Here is a 25,282-nt window from a genome sequence, read left to right on the forward strand (position 1 = left end):
TAATGTAATTCTGTAGTTGACTGATGAGCTGTTATAGCCAGACGACTCGACACGTCGCCTAGACCTCTCGCTGTCGACGCGCAAACGCTGAACATTACCCACACCCTTTGAATAAGTCCGCCGCCTAATCGAGGCTCTTTGTTTTCATCAGCATGATGGCGGCTGCAACATCCTGTTTGTCAAAGTGGCCACATGTGATCTGGACGCAGGACCTGTCGGTCACATCCAATGTCTGGTGGAACCTCTACGAAGAGGTGAGTACAGACCGATCCATCGCGAGTCTCCTTTCGATCTTGTAAGAGAGGAGATAAGGTATGATTCATAGCAACACCGTTTTTAAGTTCTTCTAGATGAAGACAAGGAGAACATGTTATCAGAAGAAAGGGAAATAGATAGAGCACGATTCAAGATCGCAACATGCACATAGAGAACGACTATGTATTCCGACTAGATATGTTAGCTACACAGACGGGTGAATAGCGCAACTCGGGGCTATCTGCCTTCGCGCCATTCTATGCGTTCGTCTTTGCCATCCAAGCTCATTGCAGGCTGGTGTTGGAGGGGTCTATGTCAATGTAGTGCTATTAAAGTACATGGATTCAAGTAGCTGTTACATCAAGACAGTGGAGCATAAGGTCGTGTTTGTTTGTAAGACTTTGTCGTGTGGTCTGATGCAGACTAAAGTAGTGCACTAGATCAGATATATACTGGAGACATCGTCATCTGTCATTGTAAACAAGAGCTTATAGATGTTGCTCTTGTGCTGATACACAAAAGCTTGTGCCTTAAAGGCATACATATGCTTGAGAGCAATCAAGAACATGGGTATGTATGCAGCCGCATCTGAGTCTGCATCATCCTTCATGAAGAAAGAACAAGAATTCTTCATCTAGAGAGGCGATATATGTCTGTCACTTTGACATTATATAGAGGCTTGATTGTATATACGGTATGAAATCAAATGTTCGCATCGTCAACTACTTCAGGTTCTATCAAAATAATGTTTGCTCGCAGTATTCTTAAGGCGTTAATCATGTTATATATGTCCTTTTCCACAGTGCGATCTTTCGCCTGAGTACTGTATTCTCACCGGCTCTTCATGCCGATGAGCAGTGTCTATCCGAAATGTGAGCAGACCCGTTGTCCTCTTTAAGCCATCACCGTGAACCCTTCGACTGCGCTCGAAAAGATTTGGAATTGCGTCTACGGTTCATTACGCGGCAGTTGCTGCGGGAATGAGGTTCATGGTGAAATCCATGCGCACTCCTCACTATTCCCCTGGGACACAGGTTATTATCTTCGGCTCGGGGTTACCTTCGGATACGGGGTCGTGAACAGCGATGCACAGCCTCAACGTGGCCCTAGCCCCACTGCGACTGCCTGATACCTCTACTGATTATTCGTCGGTGTCTGGTACGCATCACTTTATTGTGGAGCTACAAAGAAGTTTCTGGACTCATGTGTCGTGCTTCATGATGTAGAAGTAAGGACTTCTGGTCGTTTGATGAGCAAGACACAATAAAGTGGTAGCGAGAAAACATGACTGACGTACCAGAACATCCTCACCCAACACACTACCTTGTGGTCAGAGAGTGGAGGCTAGAACAAAATCTCTTACTTGAGCGCTCCTGAAGACCGGAATGAATATTGCCAATGGGAAAGATAGCCTCGACAGACCATGAAGCTTGAGGAGGCTGGGAGGTGCCACTGTCTGCATCATAAACTCATGTGTATGCAGGGTCTAAGGCAGAACCGCTCACTCAATCACGCTGACGATTATACCAAATTTCTGGAAGTACAAGATTTTGGATACCCGTGGGCAGACTTAAACCCTTGAAATGCCCGTAGGAAGGCGTTGATGATTGAGATTCCTGGGCCTTCAAGCGACGCATGCGATCTTTGATCCGAGCCGCACGCACTATCCAGTAAAAACAATCGATCGTACAGTAAGTATAGTTGTGAGATATTGAAACGTATACATGACGAAAGTTTCTGTGAAGAGTGAACACGGCGGGACAAATGATGATGGGTACGCGTGTACGTACATGAACATAACTGTCGGTTCGAGCTGCCCAACAATCATATCGACCGAACTAGTCGCTCGGTAAGAGAGACCACGGTAGTACTATCGAGAGATAATATAGAGCTAATATGGAAACGCTCAGGTGGATGAAAGGAAGATGGAACGCTCGGTGCTTCCTCGCTGTAGGATAGACGCCTTCCCGGGCGTCCCGAATGACGACCACCTAAAGACTGGATCCGCACTATCTAGGCAACCGTGTCGATACATGATATGACGATACATCTATTCAAACTTGTACCTTGGGCTAAGAGAGGAAAGAATAATCAGGACACTTGAGTGGTTTCGACCTCGCTATGTAAAGCGCGTGTATGAACTGGTCTATAGCACCTTACCTTATGATGCCCCTAGTGATAGACGTTGTAAAGAATAGAGCCATGACAGAGTAAAAGCCAAGATCGCGGCGAGGCAGATTGCGCATGAAGATGATGGCAGGGAGCAGCCGCTGACCGGACAGTGATCGCTGCGATGGCGCAAGACGCGATCATTTTCAAGGAGCGGATGATCCGCTCATGCGGGAGGAACGCGACGGACGGACTACAAGTGTAGACGTCTTTCTAGGTGATCGATATGATCCATGGAAGCGAAAGCAAATCTTGAGAAGCGGTTGCCCATACCCCACATCTGACTGTGAGTCGCGGTCTAAGTTCGGTGTCGTGCAGTAGCGGGATCGATTGCAACGTCAGAGTGCAGTAAATTACTCGCTGTCTGACACTGGGGCGTCACGCACCAGATGTTACAACGCCAAGAAAGCAATCTGACTAACACGCCTTCGCCCAGCAGGTGTCTCCCGGTGCAGCCGGGTATGGACATCATCATCATCGTCGTATTGGTGACAAGACTTCCAGGTTTTCCGCGGAAACAGCTGCCCACGGAAGGTAGCCCGACTGCAGATGACCGTCCCGAGGCGAGCACGGCGATGTCCATTGAGGGTTTCGTTGGATTGTTCGAGATTGCTGTGGATGTGCCCTGCAATAATTACCGCAAGGTAGGACTGTCCCGAGGTTCACTAGATCTGGAATGTGTCTTATGGCTGATCTTTTCGTTTGAACTCCGCACAATCGAGGCCCATGAAGATCAGCAAGGCCATAGGGAGTAAAGGTTGGGCATCCCTGCCACCGAGACCAAGACTCAAGCGCCGCAAGAGACGGTTGCTGCTACGATGGCAACACCAACAGCAGGGAAGATGTGGCTCAACAAAGCCAAAGCCCCATGACGCAGCTCGCTTTCGTGTTCTTTCATGCAAGAGGCATTTGCACGAACTGTAGTTCGGGCAGTGGGTGACAGGTCGCCGGCCACTAGCTACGTACTGGAACGCATGAGCCTTGTGCTGAACCAGAAAATCGCATCTTGGAACTAGATCGCGCTATTGCCCGGCGAATTGGCGGCCCAGCTTTAGACTCCGTTTCATCGTGCACATTTGTAAACTAACACACAACAAGCTTTATCGATTTTCGACGGGGACTCGACGTGTTCCAAGTACGAGGGGCTGGGGACAGTCGTCAGAAACCTTCGCGCCAACTTGTAGCGGGTAGATGCCGACAGACATGCATCTCATGACTGCGTTTTCATGGGTTGGAAAGGACCGACCCTGTGGCCTGGCCATCGGATACAGTGCTCCCACAAAGTGTGTCGGATGCCTTTCTTGACTCGAGGTCGGAAAGATTTGCAGAGAGCGGAATGTGGAGAAAGTCGGAACAGTCGAGCAGTGAAGATGTCCGTTCGAAGCAGCGCTCAGATCCGCTAACGCATCGTAGTCATGGGCGGAGGAGGTAGGGAAAGAACAGACGAGCAAGAGAGGCCTGGAGCAAATGCAGGTGACGACTGGGATGAGGCAGAGCGTGCAGGCCAAGCTCACGCCATGTCGCATCGAGACAAGGAGGCAGAGACGATCTGCGGGCTCCAACGTCGGCCATTCTTCGGTGGCTCTGGGCGCAGCTCCCGCGGGCACCTAAGTAGGGTTGTTGAAGAAGCATTATTTGTCAAGGAAGATCGTGATTCGGGTGCAGCTACATTACCAAACGGGGTGGGCCATGATTCCGCAGAAACCGGACTGCTGGCATGCGCATGGCCGTTGTCAATGCCGTAGATGGTGTGTCGGGTAATACGGCCAATGGTTTAGTATGGGCCTTCCAAACAAAAGTGGGTTGGGAAATGCAGAACTATGTCATGACCAAGGTTTCGATGTTGCAGACGAGGGAGCATCGCGAAGTACAGTGGACGTGGTCCAGAGCAGGCCAAGGCGAATCGGGGAGATTAGGGGACATGTTTACAGTTGTGATGAGAGGAAGTTGCAAAAGCGCGGGTTACTGAAGAAGGAAGGCGCTACAGGGCGTTGTGCGACCCCGGGAGCAGCGTGATCCGGAGTTCGCACCGACGTCGCACACAGCATCATACACACGCCTAGCTATTGACGTGCATGTGTGCATTTCACCACCACCATGGCCACGCACGTCTACTTCGCCATAGTACCTTAGCACCTGGCGAGACTGAGAATCACCTGATGATCAGGCTAGTGCAAGCTCATGGAAGCCGACCCCTAGACTGCTGGTGGGTTGCAGTGGGGAGAGACTGTGCAGAATTGCAGAGGTCCAAGGTTTCTGTAACAAGGGTATCATGCATCCAGGCCCATGACTACAGCGCTGCAGGTGGCATGTGGAAGTCGCCTCCGCTACCTCAATTTATGGACGGAAGGTATCCCGCTGGGCTGCGCGCAATGCCGCGTGTCAGTTAACGAGAGATGCGAAGATTTTCGGACACGGGCAGCTGATGCGTGTGTGTGTGTATGTGTGTGCATCAAGATGCAGCAGTGACATTGGTTTGACAGTTACCAAGATTCCTGGCCGACCTTGAAGTCGGCCGGTATGGTACCCGCATACTGTGACCTGTGGTTTGGGTGGACTCCGTGCTTTCGCCAACCTCCTCCGCCATGACTGAAAAAATATCGCTCACCTGGCTTGAACATCTCCGTACTGTTCCAGCCACGTGAGAGCAGTGCGGCGGATCTATTCAACCGAAGACGTGGAACAGCCACAGACCCACTTCGTGTTGTGGGCAGGGGCGCCCTTGTAGTGTCACCCGCTCGCCCAACTTCCACCAGCAGATGAGAGCGTTCCTGGATACGAGGAGTGCCAGACATTAGCCGTCGCTAAGAATACGTCCTCTATCACACTTGCAAGCGGCTGAGTACTGCGCGGCATGTAGTGTCCTCACCGTCATCTTTTGACACGGCGAATCCTGGTTCTGTTTCAAGGGCATCGGCTGGTGCACATCGACGGTGGTGCTGGGATGGACTTGGGAAACGCCTTAATGCTGCAGTTATCACGCTAGAACATTGTGTAAGGAGGTAGAAGCACCAAGAGCCTGAAGTTGACATAGTCTACTCGCGGCGTGGTGTTCGCGCTGTGATCGAGATTACCTCCCGCTCCCGTTCGACGGCGTGTGTGCGATAGTTAGCGGCTTCTGCTCGTATGATCCTGGGTCCGATCACTCCTGGTTGTGCATGGCCAATCACGTCAAATGTGGACGAGGAGCTCATGTTCTATTGGGGGCACGAAACAATTCGCATTGTAACCGCCATTTCCACAACTATCATGTTGAAAACATCGATGACGAGCACACGGAGCGGGCAATTGCAGGGAGGGCCGCGGGCATGCGAGAAGTGGCTGGGGCCAGGGCTCATCGGATGCGGACAACCGGATCAGGCATACACCGTTCAAGATTGAATAGGACATGTCTTGGAGATGTTCATTGTTGTTCACGGGGCGCACGACTATTTTTGATGAGTAGTGGAGATGCGGTCGGCCACGTCGCTGATGCAATGCGATGTGATGGACATGACGAGGACGGCGGCAGTCGACAGTGCTGCACGGCTGCCGAGACTCGCACACTGCAGCGTGCAGAAGCAAAGATACACGAAGAGCCAGGGCCCACTTTTCGCAAGCTGACAGCAGCGAGATACAGTGCTAGCCGACGTTTTCGTGCGCTCGAGGCCAAGCAGACGCAAGAAAATAATAAGGTCGGAATATACGCCCGATAACGTGGGTAGACGCAGCAATCTTGGGTCTGCTGACGGACGTGCAAGGGTCAAACATCATCATGGAAAAAGTCACGCTCTCAGATGCACTGATGTGCTGAGATTTGATGCTGCGAAAGCGGAAATAAGAGCGAGAGCAGAGGGGGGGGGGGGGGATTTCAAACAGCTGCAGCGTCGTGCCTATCATGGCAGCCGCGGCGCGAGGATAAACTCTCGGGCTGATACCGCTGGTGTGGGCAATCGTGTCAGTTGATGACGACTATCCGTGACGGACAAGTCAGCTCGCCGTCAGCGAAAAGGCGGGATGGACGGAAGTCAGGGATTGGCTGCGTGTATTGCTGGACCCGCGATGCGATGCTCGTCAAGATTGCGAGAGGCATGGCAGAGCTCTCATTTTCGCAGCAGGCCATACGAGCGACGGCGATGACGGCCACGGACCGAAGAGTCGGCGGCGGGTAATCGTGGCAAGTTGCTTTTCACCCTCACACACCGCACTGGAGACGTCGGTTGGGGGTTCGCTCTCGTTGACGCATTGGGCATTATTGCCGCTCCTCGAGGTCTGTGCCGTGTCCAATATTCGCATGCAGACAGACGTTTTGCAGGCCGCTCTTGCCGAGGCCCGCAATTGCCCGGCCGTGTGGTGAGGGTGTCGTGGGCAGAACTTTTGGGCGGCGGCGGCGATGCTGGAGTGAGCAGCTGCGCAGGTGTTATGTGAAGTGTCGTGTATAGCTCGAGGCTCCCCTAACGTGGTTTGGGTACTAGGCCTTGCGCGACTGTACCATGCCGCCATTAGCGCGGCGAGCTAGCTTTCAGCCTCAAGACATGGCCGCCTCTTCTTTGCACGTCTCGCGACAGCACCACGAGGACGCGCGCGGCGGCGACGACATGGGCAGAAGCCGAGGCTGCCTGCCGGGGCTGCTGAGGCCTGCAGCGTGCAAACGGGTGCAAAGGGCGGTCAGTACGTCAGGTTAGTCAGCGCGAAAGGGCCCGTGCCCGTCTGTCGGACTATTTTTCTCACTAGTGGCTGCCACTCTGGTGTCTAACCAGCTTCTGCGTTAGCCCTCACTCTAGCCTACATCGCGAATCTCACCCAGCTCATCCATCATCACCAGCGCGACCGGTACCTGGCTCTAACGCTGCCGTCACCGGCGATAGCTCGCGACCCCAGGCACACCAAGTCGCACGCCTCAGCGCTGCTACACGTGCAACTGCCACCAGCAAGACGATCGCCGCTCTCCCGGCGCGTTCGTCACTAAGGCACCCCACAGCGCTGCCCATACGCACCAGCTGTCCTGCCTGTTCTGCCACGCCGCGAGTCACTTGGGCCCGTAAGAGACGGCACCAGATCGTCCACCCTTGACGGTCCACTTCCCTGGAGCAGGTGCGCGCGCTTCCGACAGCAACCTCTGCTCTCGTGCCGGGACTGCGCTGCCTCGCGACTGTAGACTTGCACGGAAGCCCGCTGTCCGGCCAGGAGGTGATCGCTCGGCTCGCTCGGCCTAGTTGAGCTTTCTGGGAATCGAGAGTGCTGCGAGAACCAGAGTCTGAGCGAAACCTTCAGTCATCGATTTCCCAACGGGCCGACTGTGTTTCTTGCCCCATCAGTGGCTGCGGAGCCAGTCAGCGACGCGCATCCACCGCAGCCCTTTCTGTGGCCGCCTACGCACCCTTTCACCCTCGGCGAACAAGCTCACCCCAACCCGGTTTCTTCGTCACTAGCGCCACTTCTACACGGACCCGCACGCCCCTCCTGCCCACCCTCGAGCGCCCAGCGTCCCACACTCTGCTGCGAGCGCCATCCCAACCTTGTCCTAGCCACTCAACCCAGAACAGTAACCATTCCCATTGTCACGGCTCGGCTTTACCGACTAGACCGGCCCCCCTGTATTCGCCGCTACGGCCGTCCGTTACCTCATCTGGTGTGCTAAGGCCTGCTGGGTAAGCCGTCAGTCCCTCCAGGCCGATCCATTGGTGGCCAATCCACGTCGCGCGCCACCCAGTCTAAAAGGCCTTTAGGTCGCGCTGTCACTAGCTGTGTTCCAAATTCACTCTCGCCCCAGCAGACCCGCAGCGCAAGCTCGTCAACCACTAGCACCGATTGTGTAACCTTTGCGTTGCACTTCACTCTGCACTGCGCCAACTGCTCCGCGATTCGAGAGATCTCTGCCCGCTAACCTGCTCCCCTGCCCCGGTGTCCTCGAGCTTGCGCCTTCCGTGCGTTATCTTTTCGACGGTGCATATTTGCCGAACTGCTTGTCCTCCATCTGGGCGTCGTGGAAACCACACCGTCTGCAAATCATCCGCGTTTAACTTCCACGCTACCCACGGCCTGACCACATTGCTTCTCCGGTTTTCTGGCTGTGCTTCTCTTGGCTCGACTGAGGCTACGTCTTTATACGCCCTAGCTGCCTGTCTTCCACAGACCGCGGCAAATCATCCGAAGACGGTTTGCGACGGACATATCTCTGCAGCCATCCCTCCTCGTGGGCGCACGCATCCAACCATCCAACCTCAGCTTAGAGCCTAGCTACCCTCGACACCTCGCCAATCTACACAGTCTATGGACGCACGGCAAGCAGACTACCCGCAGTCAGGTTTGAGCTCGCCCTACCCAACCTTTCCTGAATCAGCTTCTGAGGGAACCTCTGCAGATCAAGCATCTGCTGCGCAATACCCTCCCCCGGGACCAGATCCTCGCTCCTCCAACCTCACCCCCAATTCAGACTACAGTCTGAATCCTTCGTCGGCTCGATCAGGGTCGTTTCCGGATTACATTCAACGTTCGTATCAACCCGGCGCTCAAGGGCAAGCACCCGGTGGTATGGCGCAACAACAGAGTCCGTCAATGCCTCTCCCAGATGGTCAAGCAAATGGCCATCAATCACCACAACAACTCAAGTCTGACTCGGATGTTCCTATAGATCCATCAATCGCCGCGCAGACGAGCCCAACATATGCAAGCCACCAGCAGCAGTACTCGCCTTACACACCTCACCACGACATGCAGCATTACCCAGGGCAGCCCCAAACTCCCATGGGGTACCCTTCGCGACCTGAATGGGCAGGCCACTACCCTCAGCCAGGTATGCACTACGGGCATCCTGCGACTTCAGGGCCACCTGCGCCTGCAATGGTCTCTCCAGTTCAGCGACCACCCACTGTAAGTAAATCTAGCTTCGCATTTCAACCAGCTAGCCGGCACGCGTCGCATGCGCTTGTTGTCGCGCTACTCGTCTGTCACAACGTGGTCGAACCCTTAAACTGACAATCACAACTAGGGCGGACATCCGCTATCCACAGTATACTCATTTGTACCCATTCCTGGCGCACAACAACATAAGCGACCACGTCGGCGCTATGAAGAAATTGAACGCATGTACAAATGCGGATGGAATGGCTGCGAGAAAGCATACGGTACTTTGAACCATTTGAATGCGCACGTCACAATGCAATCGCACGGCGCAAAGCGCACTCCTGAAGGTATGTTCTTTCCATTTCATGGGACATCAATTGCTGGTGTAGTTGTGGCCCTTGCAAAACTAGTGCGCTAGGTTGGCCCTTGGGATCGTGCTGGCGCAGCGCCATAATGGTCGTGTCCCCGCTGCACTGGGTAGCTTCTCATGACGGAAGCTAATAGCTGTCGACCCATGCCTAATTCTCTTGGCGTCTTAACACTCCTAATATACGATGCTAACTTCACCTTACAGAGTTCAAGGAAATCCGAAAGGAATGGAAAGCAAAGAAGAAGGAGGAAGAGGCTGCACGCAAAGCCGACGAAGAGCGACACCGCGCCGACGTGCAACAGCGCGCTCACGAAGGAGGCGCTCCTGAAGCGCCTGTCTATGGACAGATGCGACAGGCGGTCGGCGTCCCTGGCCAACCTCCTCAACATCCCCAACTTCCTCCCATCGGGTACCAACCTGCAGCCTCTGGCAACAGCACTGCTCCTCAGTACGGCACGCAGAGTCCAGGTCTCCCCGAGGGCATGGCTCAGTATGCCACCCCCAACAGCAATGCGTACAACAGTCCAAATAGTAACAACAGCAGTTACCCCCAGTCGCCCTACGGACAAAACCCGCAAATGTACCAGCAGAACCACTAGGAACGTCCTGCCAGTCCAGAAGCCGACCCCTTCGATGACCTGTTTGAAGACGATTAAGATGGTCAAGATTCAGGTATACCAAAAGCGCACTCGCTTGTTCCATCGCATAGAGCAAGCGAGCCTTAACGACTCTCCTTACGGTGGTTCTTTGCCTATATGTTGCGAGCCTATGCAACAGTTTCAGCATCTTTCCTATGGGGCGGTGCTTGCATTTCCATTTGGTGGCGGCTGTATGTTTCTAATTGGTTGTGTTCACAACGGAGGTTACTTCAGCACCGATACTTGGTCTGAGAATTGTCTAACGGTCGATGTCGGGAGTTGCTACAATGTCTCAAGAGATACCACGAAAGTGAGGGTGAGGATAGCTGTTCGAACATACGTTATGCAGGTTGCGTCATCGGTTTTCCTCTCATCTTCCATCACTTCAAGAGGCATTCCAAAATCCCGAAGACAGACCTGTTCATACTGGGGGCTAGAACGATTGCATGCAAAAAGGCGTTTGAGACAAGAAACAATCTACCTATTACTCTTCATCTGATCACTCATTTGCTCTCATATTTCGCTTATCGTGTGATCTTCTTGGGAAAATCGCTGGGCATCATTGGAGCCTTTGTTTCTGCTTTTGTGTCCTCGCACAGGCAACGTGGAACAAACCAATGTGAAGTTGACTCTGGGTCACCATGATACTACCCATGCTAATCAAAGGGTGCGGTAAGATGACGCTGTGACTGAAGCGTACCGTTCCCCAACCAAGACATTGCCGTGTACGTCTATATCACGTCGTGCCTTGTACTGCACTGTCGCCGTACTTGCCCGACTGTGTGTATGTCTCGTTCAGTTCATGATTGATGCGAAGGCGCTCCATGGCCAGACCAGATTGTTTTGGACGTATTCAAGACATCTCAGCGTCTGTGCGTGTTTCAAGGCTCAGCATAGATAGCTGGGACTTACAGGACGTGCCTCGCTTCTCTACACTCCAAGGCTCTAGCACCACATGCATGTCCATGCCCTCGCAGCGGTGATCAGCTCCTCACTCTATCACTCGCATGCCTGCCGCCACGTACGCACACACACTGCAAGACCACTGAACTGCCCGAGCATCCCCCCGTCTCGGATTTAGATTGCATCGAGGCATCAGACCACAAATGCTCAAAAACTGACCGCGAATTTCTCAAGTGTCACCTCACTCGAGTACACGACTTATTCTGCTGGCTCCGACCTGCGTGCTAATTCGCCCGGGGCAGGGGTGTCATGTAGAATAATCTGAACGCGAGCAGCCAATCGATTGCACATGGCCATGTCGCAACATAGTTGGAGGCAGGTTGTATTACGCCGGTGATGACGCATAGCACACATACCACAATGAGGAGGGCAGGCTCGTATTCAAGGTCAATGGAAAGTACCGTCCGGGTTCGACTGAGTTCTGAGGCACACTCTTCGTATCGAATAGGGAAGGAGCGGAATGTGGGTGGGAATGGCACAAGGAATTATGGCTGCATGATAGTTGTATAGTCAAAATATATTAATTGCATGCCGATATGGCACTCGACTTTTGCATGCGAGGATAGCGACACAAGCGCAAGCTCGGTGTGTCGATGGGAAGTGTATGCGTGTGGTCGTCTCGCGTGCAGTAAGTGTGCCTGTGGGTGATTTTGTGTAACGAGAGACAGCCGCCGTGAGCGCTGATAGGACGGCGAGAGTGCATATTCGCTGTTCAATATTACCGAGAATAAGAGGGGAGGGGCGTATGGCCTGTTACTCCGTGTCATCGATTACGATTGCACGAAGCAATCCTCAGATCACTTTTGCTTGGTCATGCGAGCGTTCGCGCCCTGACGAACGGTCCGCTGGGGGCAGGAGAGATGCATTCGATGAATGGCTGGCGAAGTTCCCACACACTCTTCTCCACTCACAAAAAGCAAGCTCTATCTTGGAGAACGGTGGCGCATGGACTGTTTCCTGCCGCGGCACGCTGGGTCAAAGATTCCGATGGTGATCGTGTTGGGCAATGTCATCCGAATGCGCATGAGTGATGACGCCTCTTTCTGGGTCCCTCACCGGCAAACCGCCGCGCCAAAGGAAAGAAAATTCTGCAGCAAATTGCCAGGATGAGCAACTCAACAAAGAAGCTGGGCATAGGCGACGTCGATGATTATCGCATCGACTTCCGCACACGATGCACATCGAGATGCGTACATTCAAGGCGAAGCCGACTAGGAATTACCATCGACACGCTAGCATCTTGCAAAGGCGCATCTGCACGATCGCCGTCTAGTGGCACATCAGACCGTTGTCCGATCAAACTACGCTGATGCTCCGAGCGCTGGCCCTTGGGTTGTTTTCTGGGCGCGCCGTTGCAAAGGGCACTGGGGTAGCAGGCTTGCAAGCTAGCCAGGGGAGTGGCAGGCGCTGGCTGGCGTGGCAGACATAAACGGCGCCGCCAGTCCATGACTGACGGCGGAAACTAGCAGGATGGTGTGCATGCGCTCGCTGTGCTACTATCGCTGATTAAGGCATGGACGTGTCAAGGGCTGGGTAGCACATGTTACACAGCAGTAGCCTGGGCTGAAGGATTCGGTCCCGATGCCACGAGGGGACGAGGGTCCTGGATGTGGGCGTGCATCTACTGGCGCTGTGCCACCGTTGGATCTTTGTTCGTAAGACAACGCGACAAGGCAAACGAGCATGCCCGTCTACCAATCGTGAGGTTGCAGATGCACACGACAGACCGTTCAGGTCATAAACGGTGGCCGCAGACGGATCTGTCTTGTGCACCGCTTCCAAGCACCCACAACAACAGCAACCACCTCACACGCAGCACAGGCACAGCAGTCTCGCCTCGTACAGGACACAAGCAACAGCGGCGCAAATTCCCGTCCATACAATGCCAGCGTCGCCTCACACGAAACTAATCACGCAATCCTCCCTGCAACAGATGCCAGACGTACGGGTCCTGTAGCACCTAAACAGCCGACTACCAGGCTTACCTACATGATGGCCCTTTTGAACCCTGATCCCGCCACGTCGGGCTCTGCTGTGAAAGGGCAAATTCTCTGGTGCTCGTGTGCATGTTCATCTCACCGATGATGATGATGGACGAGCATTACTTGTGTATAATATCGAAGAGCGTCTGATGTTGCCAAATTTCAAGAGTGTTAGTAAACAAAGCGAAAAACATCGGCCGAGACGCATGTGTACTCAATGGCCGGTATCGCGCTAGCACCAGACCCTGCCGTACGCCAGACATTATGCGACAGTGTTAGTTTGCTTGCTTGCTAGGTCGCTGGGGTTAGAAGGGAAGGATCAAAGTAAGCCCTATGATGGTGGTGCGCCTGGCTGGCGCTGGCTCCCGCGATATAGCGTTGATTCGGCTCCAGAGGCTCGGAGGCGCGTAGTGTAGGTTCAGCCTTGTTGGCGGTAGGCATGGTTTGCTGCTAGAGGGGCGCGGGAAGTCTGACCTAGGCTGGGTTGCTTCTTCGCGTGCGCAGTGGACGTGCTGGAGGCGGCGCGGTTCATAGCGGCATACCAGACCTGCTAATGTGCTAACGCCGTCTTGAGTAGCACGCAAGTACACAGATGAGGCTCCTCTTCGGTTCGGGCGATCCGGTCTCGGGTCATCACGTGCTGGCGTGTTCGGCCCGGAGATGGTGCGCTACCGAGTGGGCAACTTTTCCAGACTAGAACATGCCACGCCATTTGTCCATAACGAACCGCTCTCTCGACCTGATGCTGAACTGCCGTGCCTGTCTCTGGCGATGCATACAGGCGCTCGATGTCCCGGCCACCAATGCGCACCGCCTCCGTCGTAGCGGAAATTTACTCCTCTACCCGAACCAGCAACGGCTGCTATCCTCCCACAGTGCCACCAACGCGGAGAGTGAGGGGTTCACAGTTTCGCGCGAAACAGGAGGATTCAACCGGGATGGAGAGGACCACTTCAAGAAGTCGGCCTTCGCGGCGAACCGGAAGAGGAGGGAAACTACAGCGCTGCGACAGTCGTCTGCACGCCAGCCAGACGACGAGACACCCAATCTAGCGAGGCTCGGCCGGCGAGACCCGTCCATGTCTGATAGCGACTGGAACAGGAGGAAAAGAGAGCTGCGTCACTTGCAGGATCCGCTGGAGCTGGCGACGTTTGTGAGGAACGAATTGAAGAAAGACAGAGCGGAAGAGATGCTGCAGTTGGTGCGCATGGCGAGCCACTCCATGCAGTGCATTGTCAGCTGGAACCACATCATTGACCACTACCTGGCCAAAGAGAGGGTCAATGATGCGATCAAGGTCTACAACGATGTACGCATAGCCTGCGCGAAGACATGAGGGGTAATGCTGACTTGTCACAGATGAAGAAGCGCGCGCAATTCCCAGACTCCTACACGTACACAATTCTTCTCAGAGGCCTCTCGTGGAATGCGCATACGTCCGGCGTTCTTAGCAAAGCCCTCTCCATCTACCACTCGCTCTCCGCACCAAATTCCCGAGTCGAGCCATCGATCATGCACACGAATGCTGCGCTGAGAGTGTGTGCAAGAGCAGGAGATATGGATGCCTTGTGGGGTGTGGCTGGGAAGATACCAGAGAACGGGCCAGCAGCAGCCAATGCCATCACATACATCACCATACTCAACGCTATACGGCAAAATCTGCTGATAGATGCGCCCAAAGGAGAGAGCGAGGAGGAGACGGCGGCAAGGAAAGAGCGCGGCATTATGGAGGGGCGGCGCATGTGGGAAGATATTGTTGGGAGATGGCGACGTGCAGATCTGGCTATTGATGAAGAGCTCGTCTGTGCGATGGGAAGATTGCTATTGATCGGCAGTCGACCGCGAGACTGGGACGACGTGCTCTCCTTGGTGGAGCAGACAATGGATATCCCTCGACTTGTTCCTCGATTAGGCTCAGTCGAGCGACAAACTGCTGGCCTTCCACGCGTGCGAGCACCAAACGTACCGAAACAATACCGTATCGATGACGACCATCTCTCTCCAGATAACGCCCCAACGCGTGGTGACGAGTTCCTTGCTCTGACGCCTCAAGGCGTCGGCAGTGCAGTATCAAATCCTCTCATCTACGTTCGACCGGGCAACAACACGCTTTCCTTGGTCCAAGAAGCATGCCAAAAGATCGTGGCGAATAAGGCCGCGCAGGAATACTGGGACCTCTTGACTGATCCAACAACGTACAAGATCACTGCTGACGTGAACAACCTCAACATGCGTCTGCGCAATCTCCGTCAGAATCGTGCCTCTAGTGCGGCAGTGCAGCTCTTGCAACAAGACATGATGGACAAGGGTATCACGCCCCCGCCTGGTACATTCAGAATCGCAATGAGTACATGCGTCCGCGACAAGAACAACCACAACTCGCTCAAAAATGGAGGTCAGATCTTGCAAATGATGTCCAAGATCCTGGAAGACGCGGATCCCAAGACCGTCACCATGTATGCTGGACTTGCAGTCTCGTTTCCATTGGCTACAGGCGCGGATTTTATCGATGCACTCACTCTACTTGACCCCCTCGTGAAGAACATCCGTCTTCAACTGACCATCGGTGCTGGACAGACGAACTATGGGCGTCGCGGCCCGCAATACTTGAAGGGCGAAGCGAGACAAGACGCCATTGATGCGCTGAAGAAAATACAGGGCGTATACGATAAGCTGCTGTTTTCGAAACTTATCGCCGAGGAGTCGAAGAGTCCATTTGAGAAAGAGAGAGCCAGGCTCTCCGCGTTCATCCAGAGGGTAATGTTCAAGGGTGGGCAGGCCAATGCAGTGCGTGGAGAGCCACCTGAAGAGGCCGATCCACACGGATATTTGCAAAAAGAAGACGGGCAAAGCGAGCAAGGCGATGAACGGCCGTCGTGGAAGAAGGAATGGACAAGGCCACTAGAGAGACCTTCGCGGCCAACCAGGCCAGCAAAGCCATTCGAGCGAAGGAGGAGACCCCGGTCATTTAAGGTTGATGAAACGGGAGAGCTACGCAATCTCTAGGCTCCGACAGTAATGAGGTGTTTCCTCTTAGCAAGAGCATTCTACAGTTTTCTTGTATAGTACCATTGTATCCTCTAGTCGAAACACATAGCTTTTAAGACGATGCTGCTTCTTAACCACTACAGCGCAACCCTCTTGCATTAGACAATCATTTCCCTCAAGATCTCGGTCTCTCTTCTCGTGAAATGGATTCTTTTGGAAGTGATACAAGCTTCAAAACATGTGCAGTTACTCCAATTCGTCTCGGTCTCTCCTACATAGGTACATTACATCCAGGGCTAGGTATGGTCGAGCTGGCACGTGCACGTCCCAAAACTACTCGAACCTCCGCGCTTCGCCGCACGCCCTCGGCTTCTCATCACCATCGCTCACACACCCGATCACCTACTTTTGAAGCCAAGCCCTACAAAATGGGTAACGACGGTGGCTCGATTCCCAAACGCAGCGAACTCGTTAAAGAAGCCGCCAAAGCGCTCACAACCGCTCAAATCAAGGAGGCGCAAACCGAACAACAAGAATACGCCTGGTCCACCGATCCTCTTACGCGCAAACCTCTCGCTCGTCCTGTAGTTTCAGATGCAGCTGGCGTTTTGTACAACAAGGACTCGATTATTGAGTTTCTTCTGAAGGACGACGAGGATGTAGAGAAGACGGAGATGAAGAAGGTTGGGGGTGTGAAAGATTCAGAACTGGGCACGTTCGGGGACAGAGTCAAGGGGCTGAAAGATGTCGTGGAGGTGAAGTTCGAAATCGAGGAGAAAGATGGTGGTGAGGTGCAGAAGACTTTGGGAGAAAAGTGGAGGTGCCCGATCACAGGCGAGAGGCTAGGACCGGGGAGCAAAGCCGTCTATGTTGTTCCTTGCGGACATGCGTTTGCGGGAAGTGTCGTCAAGGAAGTTGCTGAGAGGGCGTGTTTGACAGTACGTACCAACAACTGGACTTTTGAACTTGAGGCGCGATGACTGACACACTTCCAGTGCAACGAACCGTACGCAGAGAACGACATCATACCTATCCTACCTACCGCGGCGACCGATATCGCACGATTGAACCTGCGTATGAAGACCTTGAAGGAAAAAAGCCTGACACATGCGCTCAAGAAAGCACCCGGCAGCAAGAAGAAGCGGAAACACGGCGATGCATCCGCCGCCGAGAACGGCACTGGGAAAACGTCATTATCAGACGAAGACAAAAAGGCAAAGAAGGAGGCTGCAGCAAAATCTACAACAACGGCGAATGACGGCATCAAGAACTCTGCCACAGCCTCATTGACGCGAAAAGTCCTTGAGGAACAAGAAGAGCGCAACAAGAGGAGGAAGATGGCACAGAATGACAATGTGAACAGTTTGTTCAACAAGACGGAGCATAAAGCGTCGGCAGGAAATAGTGCGGATTATATGACAAGGGGGTTCAGCATTGGGAAGAAGTGAGCTGATCATCGTGGAGAGGCAGACATCCAGGGTGCTTTTGGCAGGCACATGATGGCACTGAGGGTGTGCCGATAGAGCAACAATAAATATATGATACCCTGCGATGAGAAATCGCGAACTTTACATCTGATCCATGACTACGGAAGTAAAACTGTCTTGGCTGAAGCGAGAAGACGGGTACATCAACTCAACGTTCTCAAGGTGATGTGCAGTAATGAAACCAAAGGTCTACAGTCACGAGCCGTTCAAATCCATGACGGAGTGTTTCTTACGACAAAGCGTTCTGATAATATGTCTTATGAAGCTATTGCTAGAACTACTTTCATTCTTGTGGCGACTCTATTGCGCTCACTGGTCGCAAAAAGAACGCTTCACGATAGTACCTCGCTTCTTCAATGCTCTCCAGAATGTCTGCACGTGCTTCATGCAACATCTTCTTTCGTGGTATCTTCTTCAAAGTAGCTTTGGGCGCCCATCTACGAGCAGCCTCCTTGATGCTGCTGACGTCCATGATCCGGTAATGAAGGTAGTCGGTGACAACCTTGTAGGGCTGCTTAACGAGGAAAGACTTGTCGGCGTGTACAGAGCTCCCAGAAAGCAAAGCAGTGCGGCGTTCAGGTACGAATTTCTTGATGTAGGCAAGTAGCCCTTCTGCTGCTTCTTCGGCGGTGGTGGTGGAATCGATGCAGGCTTGGGTCAGACCCGACTGACCATGATGGCTAGTACACCATTCGCCCATAAGATCAAGCTGCTCTTTTTCGTGGTGTATTATGGCCTCATAGCCAGTCTCGTCGAGGATGTTGAGGTCTGCATCAGTGACGAATGCGGCGAGAGACATGATGGTGTCATTGTCAGTGTTTAGGCCGGTCATCTAACAGGGTCAACGAAATACTGCAACAAATCTCGATCAAGCCTACCTCACAGTCTATCCAGACCAGAGGGGCTTTAGAGACTGTCGCCATGATGATGGTGGGGTGTTGAAGGGGTATTGTAGCGGGCAAGTAATAGATTGTACGAATTCGGGTAGTGGCTTGGCGCGCTTAATTGACTGCCCGTCGCGTCGCGTGCACGGCACTAGCGCGTCACTCCTGCACTTTAACCTGTCGTCCCGCCAGCCCTCCAAACACGCCCACGAGAGCATCCGATACCCCAATTTCTTCACTTCGCTTTTTGCTCGCATACCTTATACGTTATAATTCATCATGTCGCGTGTAGGGAAGAAGACTGGCGCTGCCCTACTAGCCGAATTGCGAGCGAACCGCGCGGCGGGCAAGACGCGTTTGTCCACATACGAAGTCGCCGAAGAGGAGCAATTGTACGATGAGGTCGATGAAGAGGGGTACAAGAAAATTGTGCGGGGAAGACTGGACAAAGATGACTTCGTCGTCGGCGACGAGGGCGAGGGATACGTCGATGACGGCAGAGAAGAGTGGGATGACGGACAGGGTCAATACCACTATGCTGCCACGGACAGCGAAGAAGACGACGAGCGACCCGCCAAGGGAAAGGCTGGTATGATGCCAATCATCAAGCGTACGCACGACTTACAGCTAACGCGTGATAGCCAAGCGGAAACGCGAAGAAGATGAGGAGAAGCGAAAAAAGATCGACAATGGCATCAGCAAGTACTTCAGTGCGAAGAACGCTGCAAAGGCACCTAAAGTAAAGGTATACTACTGGAATACATCACCCCACCCAATATTAATGCTAATGCACCCAGCCTGTTGCCACCGCCGCCGACAAGGACTTCATGGAGGACCTGTTAGGCGAGATGAACACAAACCCCGTCCGCTTGTCCACGAACCGAATGCGACCCGTCAAGACAGAGGCACGCCGGAAGACACGCGTACTTTCACCTCCTATCTCGGAGAACCGACCGGCTCCGACTACAAGGCGAAGCAATGATTCAGACGCACACATGCCAGATACACCACCGGCAACGAATGCATACGTCGACGATGACGACCTCCCCGTACTCGACGACGATCAGCCTATGAGCGACCCTCCACTACAATCGTCACCTGTCGCCAAAGCCGTAGAACGAAGAGCACAGCCTGCGATCAAACAAGAAGAAGACGAAGATGACCTCATGGAGGTTGCTCAACCCACGACACATCATGGTGTGCCAATCACCAGTGTCAACATGGCGGGTAGGCGACCGATAGCAAAGCTCAAGAAAGAAGACTATCCCACGCCCGCCAGCTCCTCGCCCGTTGCACCTTCTACAGCACCTGTCGATGCTTCTTCTTGGAACGACGTCACAAGCAAGCTCAACGTTATGAGCAGCCCCGCTCCAGCAACCACTGGCATGGGCAAGATACAACCACAGGACGCGGTGGGAGAGGATGGTAGCTTACGCATGTTCTGGATTGACTACACCGAAATCAACGGCAGCTTGTGTCTATTCGGCAAGGTCAAGGACAAGAAGTCGGGCAACTACGTCAGTTGCTTTGTGAAGGTCGACAACATCCTCCGAAAGCTATATTTCCTACCCCGTGAATACCGTCACATCAGAGGGGTAACCACCGACGAAGAGGTTGGCCTGAGCGATGTATCAGACGAGGTTGACTCTATTATGAGCAAGCACCGCGTAAATCTACACAAGATTAAGCCGTGTACAAGGAAGTACGCCTTCGAGCTGGCCGACATACCCAAGGAAGCCGACTACCTCAAGCTCCTTTATGGATACGACAAAATGCCACTATCCTCTGACTTGAAGGGTGAAACGTTTTCTCACGTCTTCGGAACCAACACATCGCTTTTCGAGCAGTTCGTGCTCTGGAAGAACGTCATGGGACCATGCTGGCTCAAGATTGATGCTCCCGACTTTGGTTCTGTTGCAAACGCTTCTTGGTGTAAGCTTGAAGTTGCAGTCAGCAAGCCCAACAACATAACAGTCGTCAGTGCGTCGGACAACCTTGACGCACCCCCAATGACACTCATGAGTCTCTCCCTACGGACTACTTTCAACGCGAAGGACAACAAGCAGGAGATCTTGGTCGCCAGTGCTATGATCTACGACAACTTCTCCTTGACCGACACGACACCCGTGGACCAGATGCAGTGCAAGAGCTTCACTATTATGCGGCCGAACGGCGCAGCTTTCCCAGTAGGCTTCGACAAAGAAGTGGAGAAGGTCAAAGGCAACATGTACATGAAGAAGACTGAGCAGGAACTTCTGAGCCTGCTGATGGCGATGTTCCAGCGGCACGACCCGGACGTCCTCGTCGGACATCGCTTGGACGACGTGGACTACAGCGTTTTGCTAAGCCGTCTGCGTGAAAAGAAGACACCGGGATGGCACCGCATTGGGCGACTCAAGAGAAGCGACTGGCCCAAGAGCATGGGCAAGGGTGGCGGAAGTTTCTTCGCTGAGAAGCAGCTAGCTTCTGGCCGCTTGCTGTGTGACCTGGCTAATGATCTCGGAAAGTCTCTGATGCCCAAGTGTCAATCGTGGAGTCTTGAGGAGATGGTCCAGCTTGGGCTCAACAAGCGACGTGAAGAGCTCGACAACGAGGCCGCGCTCAAGACTTGGGCGACGACGAAGGAGGGTCTCCTCAACTACATCAAGCACTGCCAAGCCGACGCCTACTTCATCGCTGCGATCTCGATAAAGGTGCAAATGCTTCCGCTCACCAAGGTTCTCACCAACTTGGCGGGTAACTCCTGGGCCCGAACACTGAGTGGAACTCGTGCCGAACGTAACGAGTACATTTTGCTCCACGAGTTCCACAAGAACAAGTACATTTGCCCGGATAAACAGTGGGGCAAGAGCAAAGTAAAGGCCGAGGAAGAAGCAGCCGAGGGCGAAGAAGGTGCGGATGCCAAAAAGAAGGACAAGTTCAAAGGTGGTCTCGTCTTCGAGCCCGAGAAGGGTCTCTACGACAAGTTTATTCTGGTCATGGACTTCAACTCCCTTTACCCCAGTATCATCCAGGAGTTCAACATTTGCTTCACCACCGTCGAGCGATCCGATCTCTCGGAAGATGACGACAAGGTGCCCGAAGTCCCCACAAACCAAGACCAAGGTATCCTACCGCGCCTTATTGCTACACTCGTCTCACGACGTCGCGAGGTGAAGAAGCTCATGAAGGCCAAGGATGCCACTCCGGATGAGTTGGCAACTTGGGACATCAAGCAAATGGCTCTGAAGCTCACTGCCAACTCTATGTACGGATGTTTGGGATACACTAAGTCTCGATTCTACGCTCGACCACTCGCTATGCTTACGACATACAAGGGTCGTGAGATTCTCCGCAAAACCAAGGACATGGCCGAGGAGAAGGCATTGCGCGTCATCTATGGTGACACTGATTCCGTCATGATCAACACAAACGTCGATAACATTCAGGATGCGCTGAAGTTGGGCAACGAGTTCAAGAAAGAGGTCAACGACAGCTACAAGCTTTTGGAGATTGACATCGACAACGTCTTCCGCCGTATCCTACTGCATGCTAAGAAGAAATATGCTGCCATTAACATGGTCCCTGTCGATGGCAAGTACATCGAGAAACTCGAAGTCAAAGGTCTCGACATGAGGCGCAGGGAGTACTGTGCTCTGTCCAAGGAGACATCAACGTAAGTTCTTCCGCCTACGGTGGTAGATTTGACGGTGTACTAACAATGCTATAGGGAATTGCTCAACTTCCTACTTAGTGGTGAAGATCCTGAAGTAGTCGTTGAGAAGATCCACAACCACCTTCGCGAGCTGAGCAAACAGATGCGCGAGTACGCCGTTCCAGCTCGCAAGTATACCATCTACACACAGCTCGGAAAGAACCCCAAGGAATATCCCAACGGTAACTCGATGCCCTCTGTCCAGGTCGCACTTCGCCTTCAGGCCAAGGGTAAACACGTCAAGGCCAAAGATGTCATGAGCTTCATCATCACAGGTGAATCATCTGGCTCGGCCGAGAACGCAGCAAAGAACGCCTATCCCGTTGACGAAGTTTTGAAAGCCGACAGTGAGCTGAAGCCCGACATTGACTACTACCTCCACAAGCAAATTTTGCCACCAGTGGAGCGTCTCTGCGCGCCCATCAGCGGAACAAACATCACTCTCCTCGCAGCGTGTCTTGGCCTTGACACCACCAAATACCGTGTGAGCACCGTTTCAGGAGGCGCGCAACAAGACACCGAAATCCATCCTCTGGAGTCGCAGATCCCAGACTCTGTGCGCTTTCAATCGTGTTCGCCGCTTTGGCTGCGCTGCCGAGGATGTACGACAGTATTCCCATTCCAAGGTCTCTCTTCGACATCACCAACATCGGCATCGTTGCAGACCATCTCGCACAGTGGTATACAATGTCCTGGTGAAGGCTGTGGCAAAATACTACAGAACATCAGTGTAGTGGCTCAGCTCGAATCCTCCATCCGCCAAATTCTCGCTTCATATTACGCAGGCCACGTTGTATGCGACGATCCCCAATGCTCAAACCGGACGCGTAGTATATCCGTCTATGGTCACCGGTGTCTTGGTCCAAAGGGACTCGCTCGAGATTGCTTGGGCAAAATGACCTACGAGATCAAGGAGCGCGACGTCTGGAACCAGCTATTATACTACCAATCCTTGTTCGACGTCGATCGTGTCAGTAAGATGGACGGTGGTGTCAAGGCGGAAGACATGGAGAGGAAGGAGAAGATCAAGGTACTGGCGGAGGTCAACAGAGAGAGGTTTGGCACGCTAAAAGGTGTGGTGGAGCGGTGGTTAGAGAGGAATGGAAGGCAGTGGGTGCAGATGGATAGCCTGTTTTCTTTTGCGCTCAAGGCATAGGTGGTTTGGTTTCACAAAGGCGCAGCATAGGCGATACATACTCGTCCGGGCGCGCCGTGGGGTTCATCCGGTTATGGATCATGTCGGTGTTTTGCATATAGTGTTGACGTTCTTGAATGTAGCTTTTGACCATGATATCTGGAAAATGCTGTATTGCTTGGGTATATGTGTTACTGGTATTAAAAATTACATTGCTTTTTTGCTCACGATCAGACGTCGCTTGAACTATCGCACTGAAAGGCCCTGATCATACAGTAGCAATTCCTTGGGGTACGTTGTCGTTATGCGCGCCCTGCTGCACATTGCCCTTCAGGGCCTCGCGACAAGCTTCGTGGAAGACCGTAATGAATCGATGGATGTCGTGGAAGGAGTTGTATAGTGGCGCAGGCGCAACGCGCAGAACGTCAGGCTTTCTTTCGTCAACGACGACGCCACGCTCTTCTATGTAGTGCTGGACTTTATCCAGTAACCCCGGGTTCAGAAGTACACTGAGCTGCGCGCCCCGTTCAGCCGGGTTTGCGGGTGTGATTATCTTGTATGGTGGCTCTCCATCGTACTTGAGGAGTCGCGCTTCGAGGTATGCGGTCAGTTTAAGGCTACGTTGACGTAGCGCGTCCATGTTTGTCAACGCAAAGACGTCTGTCGATGCCATGACGGAAGTCATATCCAGTGCGCTGGGATTGCTGAGTTGAAATCCGCTTGCGCCAGCAATGGGAACGAACTTGTTTTCCATTCGAAATCGACTGCTCTTATCGCTTCCCCACCAGCCGCTCAGCCGTGGTCGATAGGCGAGCTCTGTACCGTTACTGGCTACGCCGTTTGTGCCGTCTGTTCGAGCTGCAGATACTTGCTCCACCTTTCCATGTCTCTCGTGTACGAAGAGTCCACCGATGACTCCTGGACCACCGTTCATATATTTGTAGTTGCACCACGCTGCGAAGTCTACGTTCCAGTCGTGTAGCTTCAGCGGCACATTTCCGGCTGCATGCGCAAGATCCCAGCCCACTGTAATACCCAGCGATCGGCAGTGACGCGTTATGAGCTCTATATCGAAGAACTGGCCCGAGTAGAACTGAATACCAGGCAACAACACTAGTGCGGTTGTAGGCGCGTGGTGTGATATGACTGAGAGGATATGTTCGTTGGAGAGGTAAGGTGAGGAGGCAGAGGGCGGGTCGATGGTAACAAGCGCAGACGGGTCGAGGTTGTGGTGGGCAATCTGAGAAAGAGCCGCGTACTACAAGAAGTCATTAATTACCAAGCGCTGATAGCATGTCGGCATCAACCTACATGATCGCTGGGAAACGCCTTGCCCTCGATGATGATCTTGTATCTGTCCTTGGTCGGTCGATAGAAACTTGCCATAAGCAAATGCAGGTTTGCAGTCAATGTCTCCATTACGACGACTTCGGTAGACAGTGCACCGACTATTTTCGCGGTCTGTTGTTTTATCGCATCATCAATGTGTAGCCATGGCGGCAAGCCTCCCTCATAATCAGTGAAATGGCCAAACACACCCTTAGATGCCCATGTATCCAGGTAGCGATTTACATATTCCTTGGTCCTCCGAGGCTGGAGTCCCAGGGAGTTGCCGCAGAAGTATATGGACTCTTCGCCGTCGTCTTTGCGCGTAGTCGCAGTTTTTCCGTTCAGCTGAAACCCGAAATTCCTGTTCCTTAGGTCGCCCTTTGTCGGAATCACGAATTCGTCCCTCAACTTGCTCAGGTCATCTTTCTTATCTTCGTTTCTCGCAAACTCGTCGCTGCACAGTTCCGCCTGTGGAATAGCGAGATAGTGGTTGTGGTGTTTGGGCATGGCAGCTGGTGATGGAGGAAAGATTACCAGGATTCGGACAAGACAAAGCTTGTGCA

The 25,282-nt window shown here is 53.2% G+C and overlaps 5 protein-coding genes across 5 annotated transcripts; 3 read left to right on the forward strand and 2 right to left on the reverse strand.

The window, feature by feature from the left end:
- Nucleotides 1-8,676: 8,676 nt before the first annotated feature.
- J4E90_000732 (uncharacterized protein) lies at nt 8,677-10,218 on the forward strand (the record flags this gene model as incomplete). The annotated part of the gene is made up of 3 exons (XM_051430327.1): nt 8,677-9,276; nt 9,395-9,596; nt 9,824-10,218. 3 exons carry the CDS (start codon nt 8,677-8,679, stop codon nt 10,216-10,218), a joined length of 1,197 nt encoding a protein of 398 aa, XP_051295814.1.
- A 6,400-nt stretch (nt 10,219-16,618) lies between these two features.
- Nucleotides 16,619-17,638, forward strand: J4E90_000733 (uncharacterized protein; the record flags this gene model as incomplete). Its single annotated transcript, XM_051430328.1, has 2 exons — nt 16,619-17,128; nt 17,186-17,638. The coding sequence occupies 2 exons, from the start codon at nt 16,619-16,621 to the stop codon at nt 17,636-17,638; spliced, it is 963 nt and encodes a 320-aa protein (XP_051295815.1).
- Nucleotides 17,639-17,960: 322 nt separating this feature from the next.
- On the reverse strand, nt 17,961-18,600 carry J4E90_000734 (uncharacterized protein; the record flags this gene model as incomplete). The annotated part of the gene is made up of 2 exons (XM_051430329.1): nt 17,961-18,509; nt 18,556-18,600. The coding sequence occupies 2 exons, from the start codon at nt 18,598-18,600 to the stop codon at nt 17,961-17,963; spliced, it is 594 nt and encodes a 197-aa protein (XP_051295816.1).
- A 240-nt stretch (nt 18,601-18,840) lies between these two features.
- J4E90_000735 (uncharacterized protein) lies at nt 18,841-23,411 on the forward strand (the record flags this gene model as incomplete). The annotated part of the gene is made up of 4 exons (XM_051430330.1): nt 18,841-19,150; nt 19,203-19,306; nt 19,359-22,216; nt 22,271-23,411. The coding sequence occupies 4 exons, from the start codon at nt 18,841-18,843 to the stop codon at nt 23,409-23,411; spliced, it is 4,413 nt and encodes a 1,470-aa protein (XP_051295817.1).
- Nucleotides 23,412-23,658: 247 nt separating this feature from the next.
- BNA51 (Kynureninase 1) lies at nt 23,659-25,226 on the reverse strand (the record flags this gene model as incomplete). Its single annotated transcript, XM_051430331.1, has 2 exons — nt 23,659-24,648; nt 24,702-25,226. 2 exons carry the CDS (start codon nt 25,224-25,226, stop codon nt 23,659-23,661), a joined length of 1,515 nt encoding a protein of 504 aa, XP_051295818.1.
- Between the last annotated feature and the right edge of the window lie 56 nt (nt 25,227-25,282).

This window comes from Alternaria incomplexa (genome assembly GCF_024043165.1).
Source record: "Alternaria incomplexa strain BMP 0042 chromosome Unknown scaffold_1, whole genome shotgun sequence".
Taxonomy (NCBI): Eukaryota; Fungi; Ascomycota; class Dothideomycetes; order Pleosporales; family Pleosporaceae; genus Alternaria; species Alternaria incomplexa.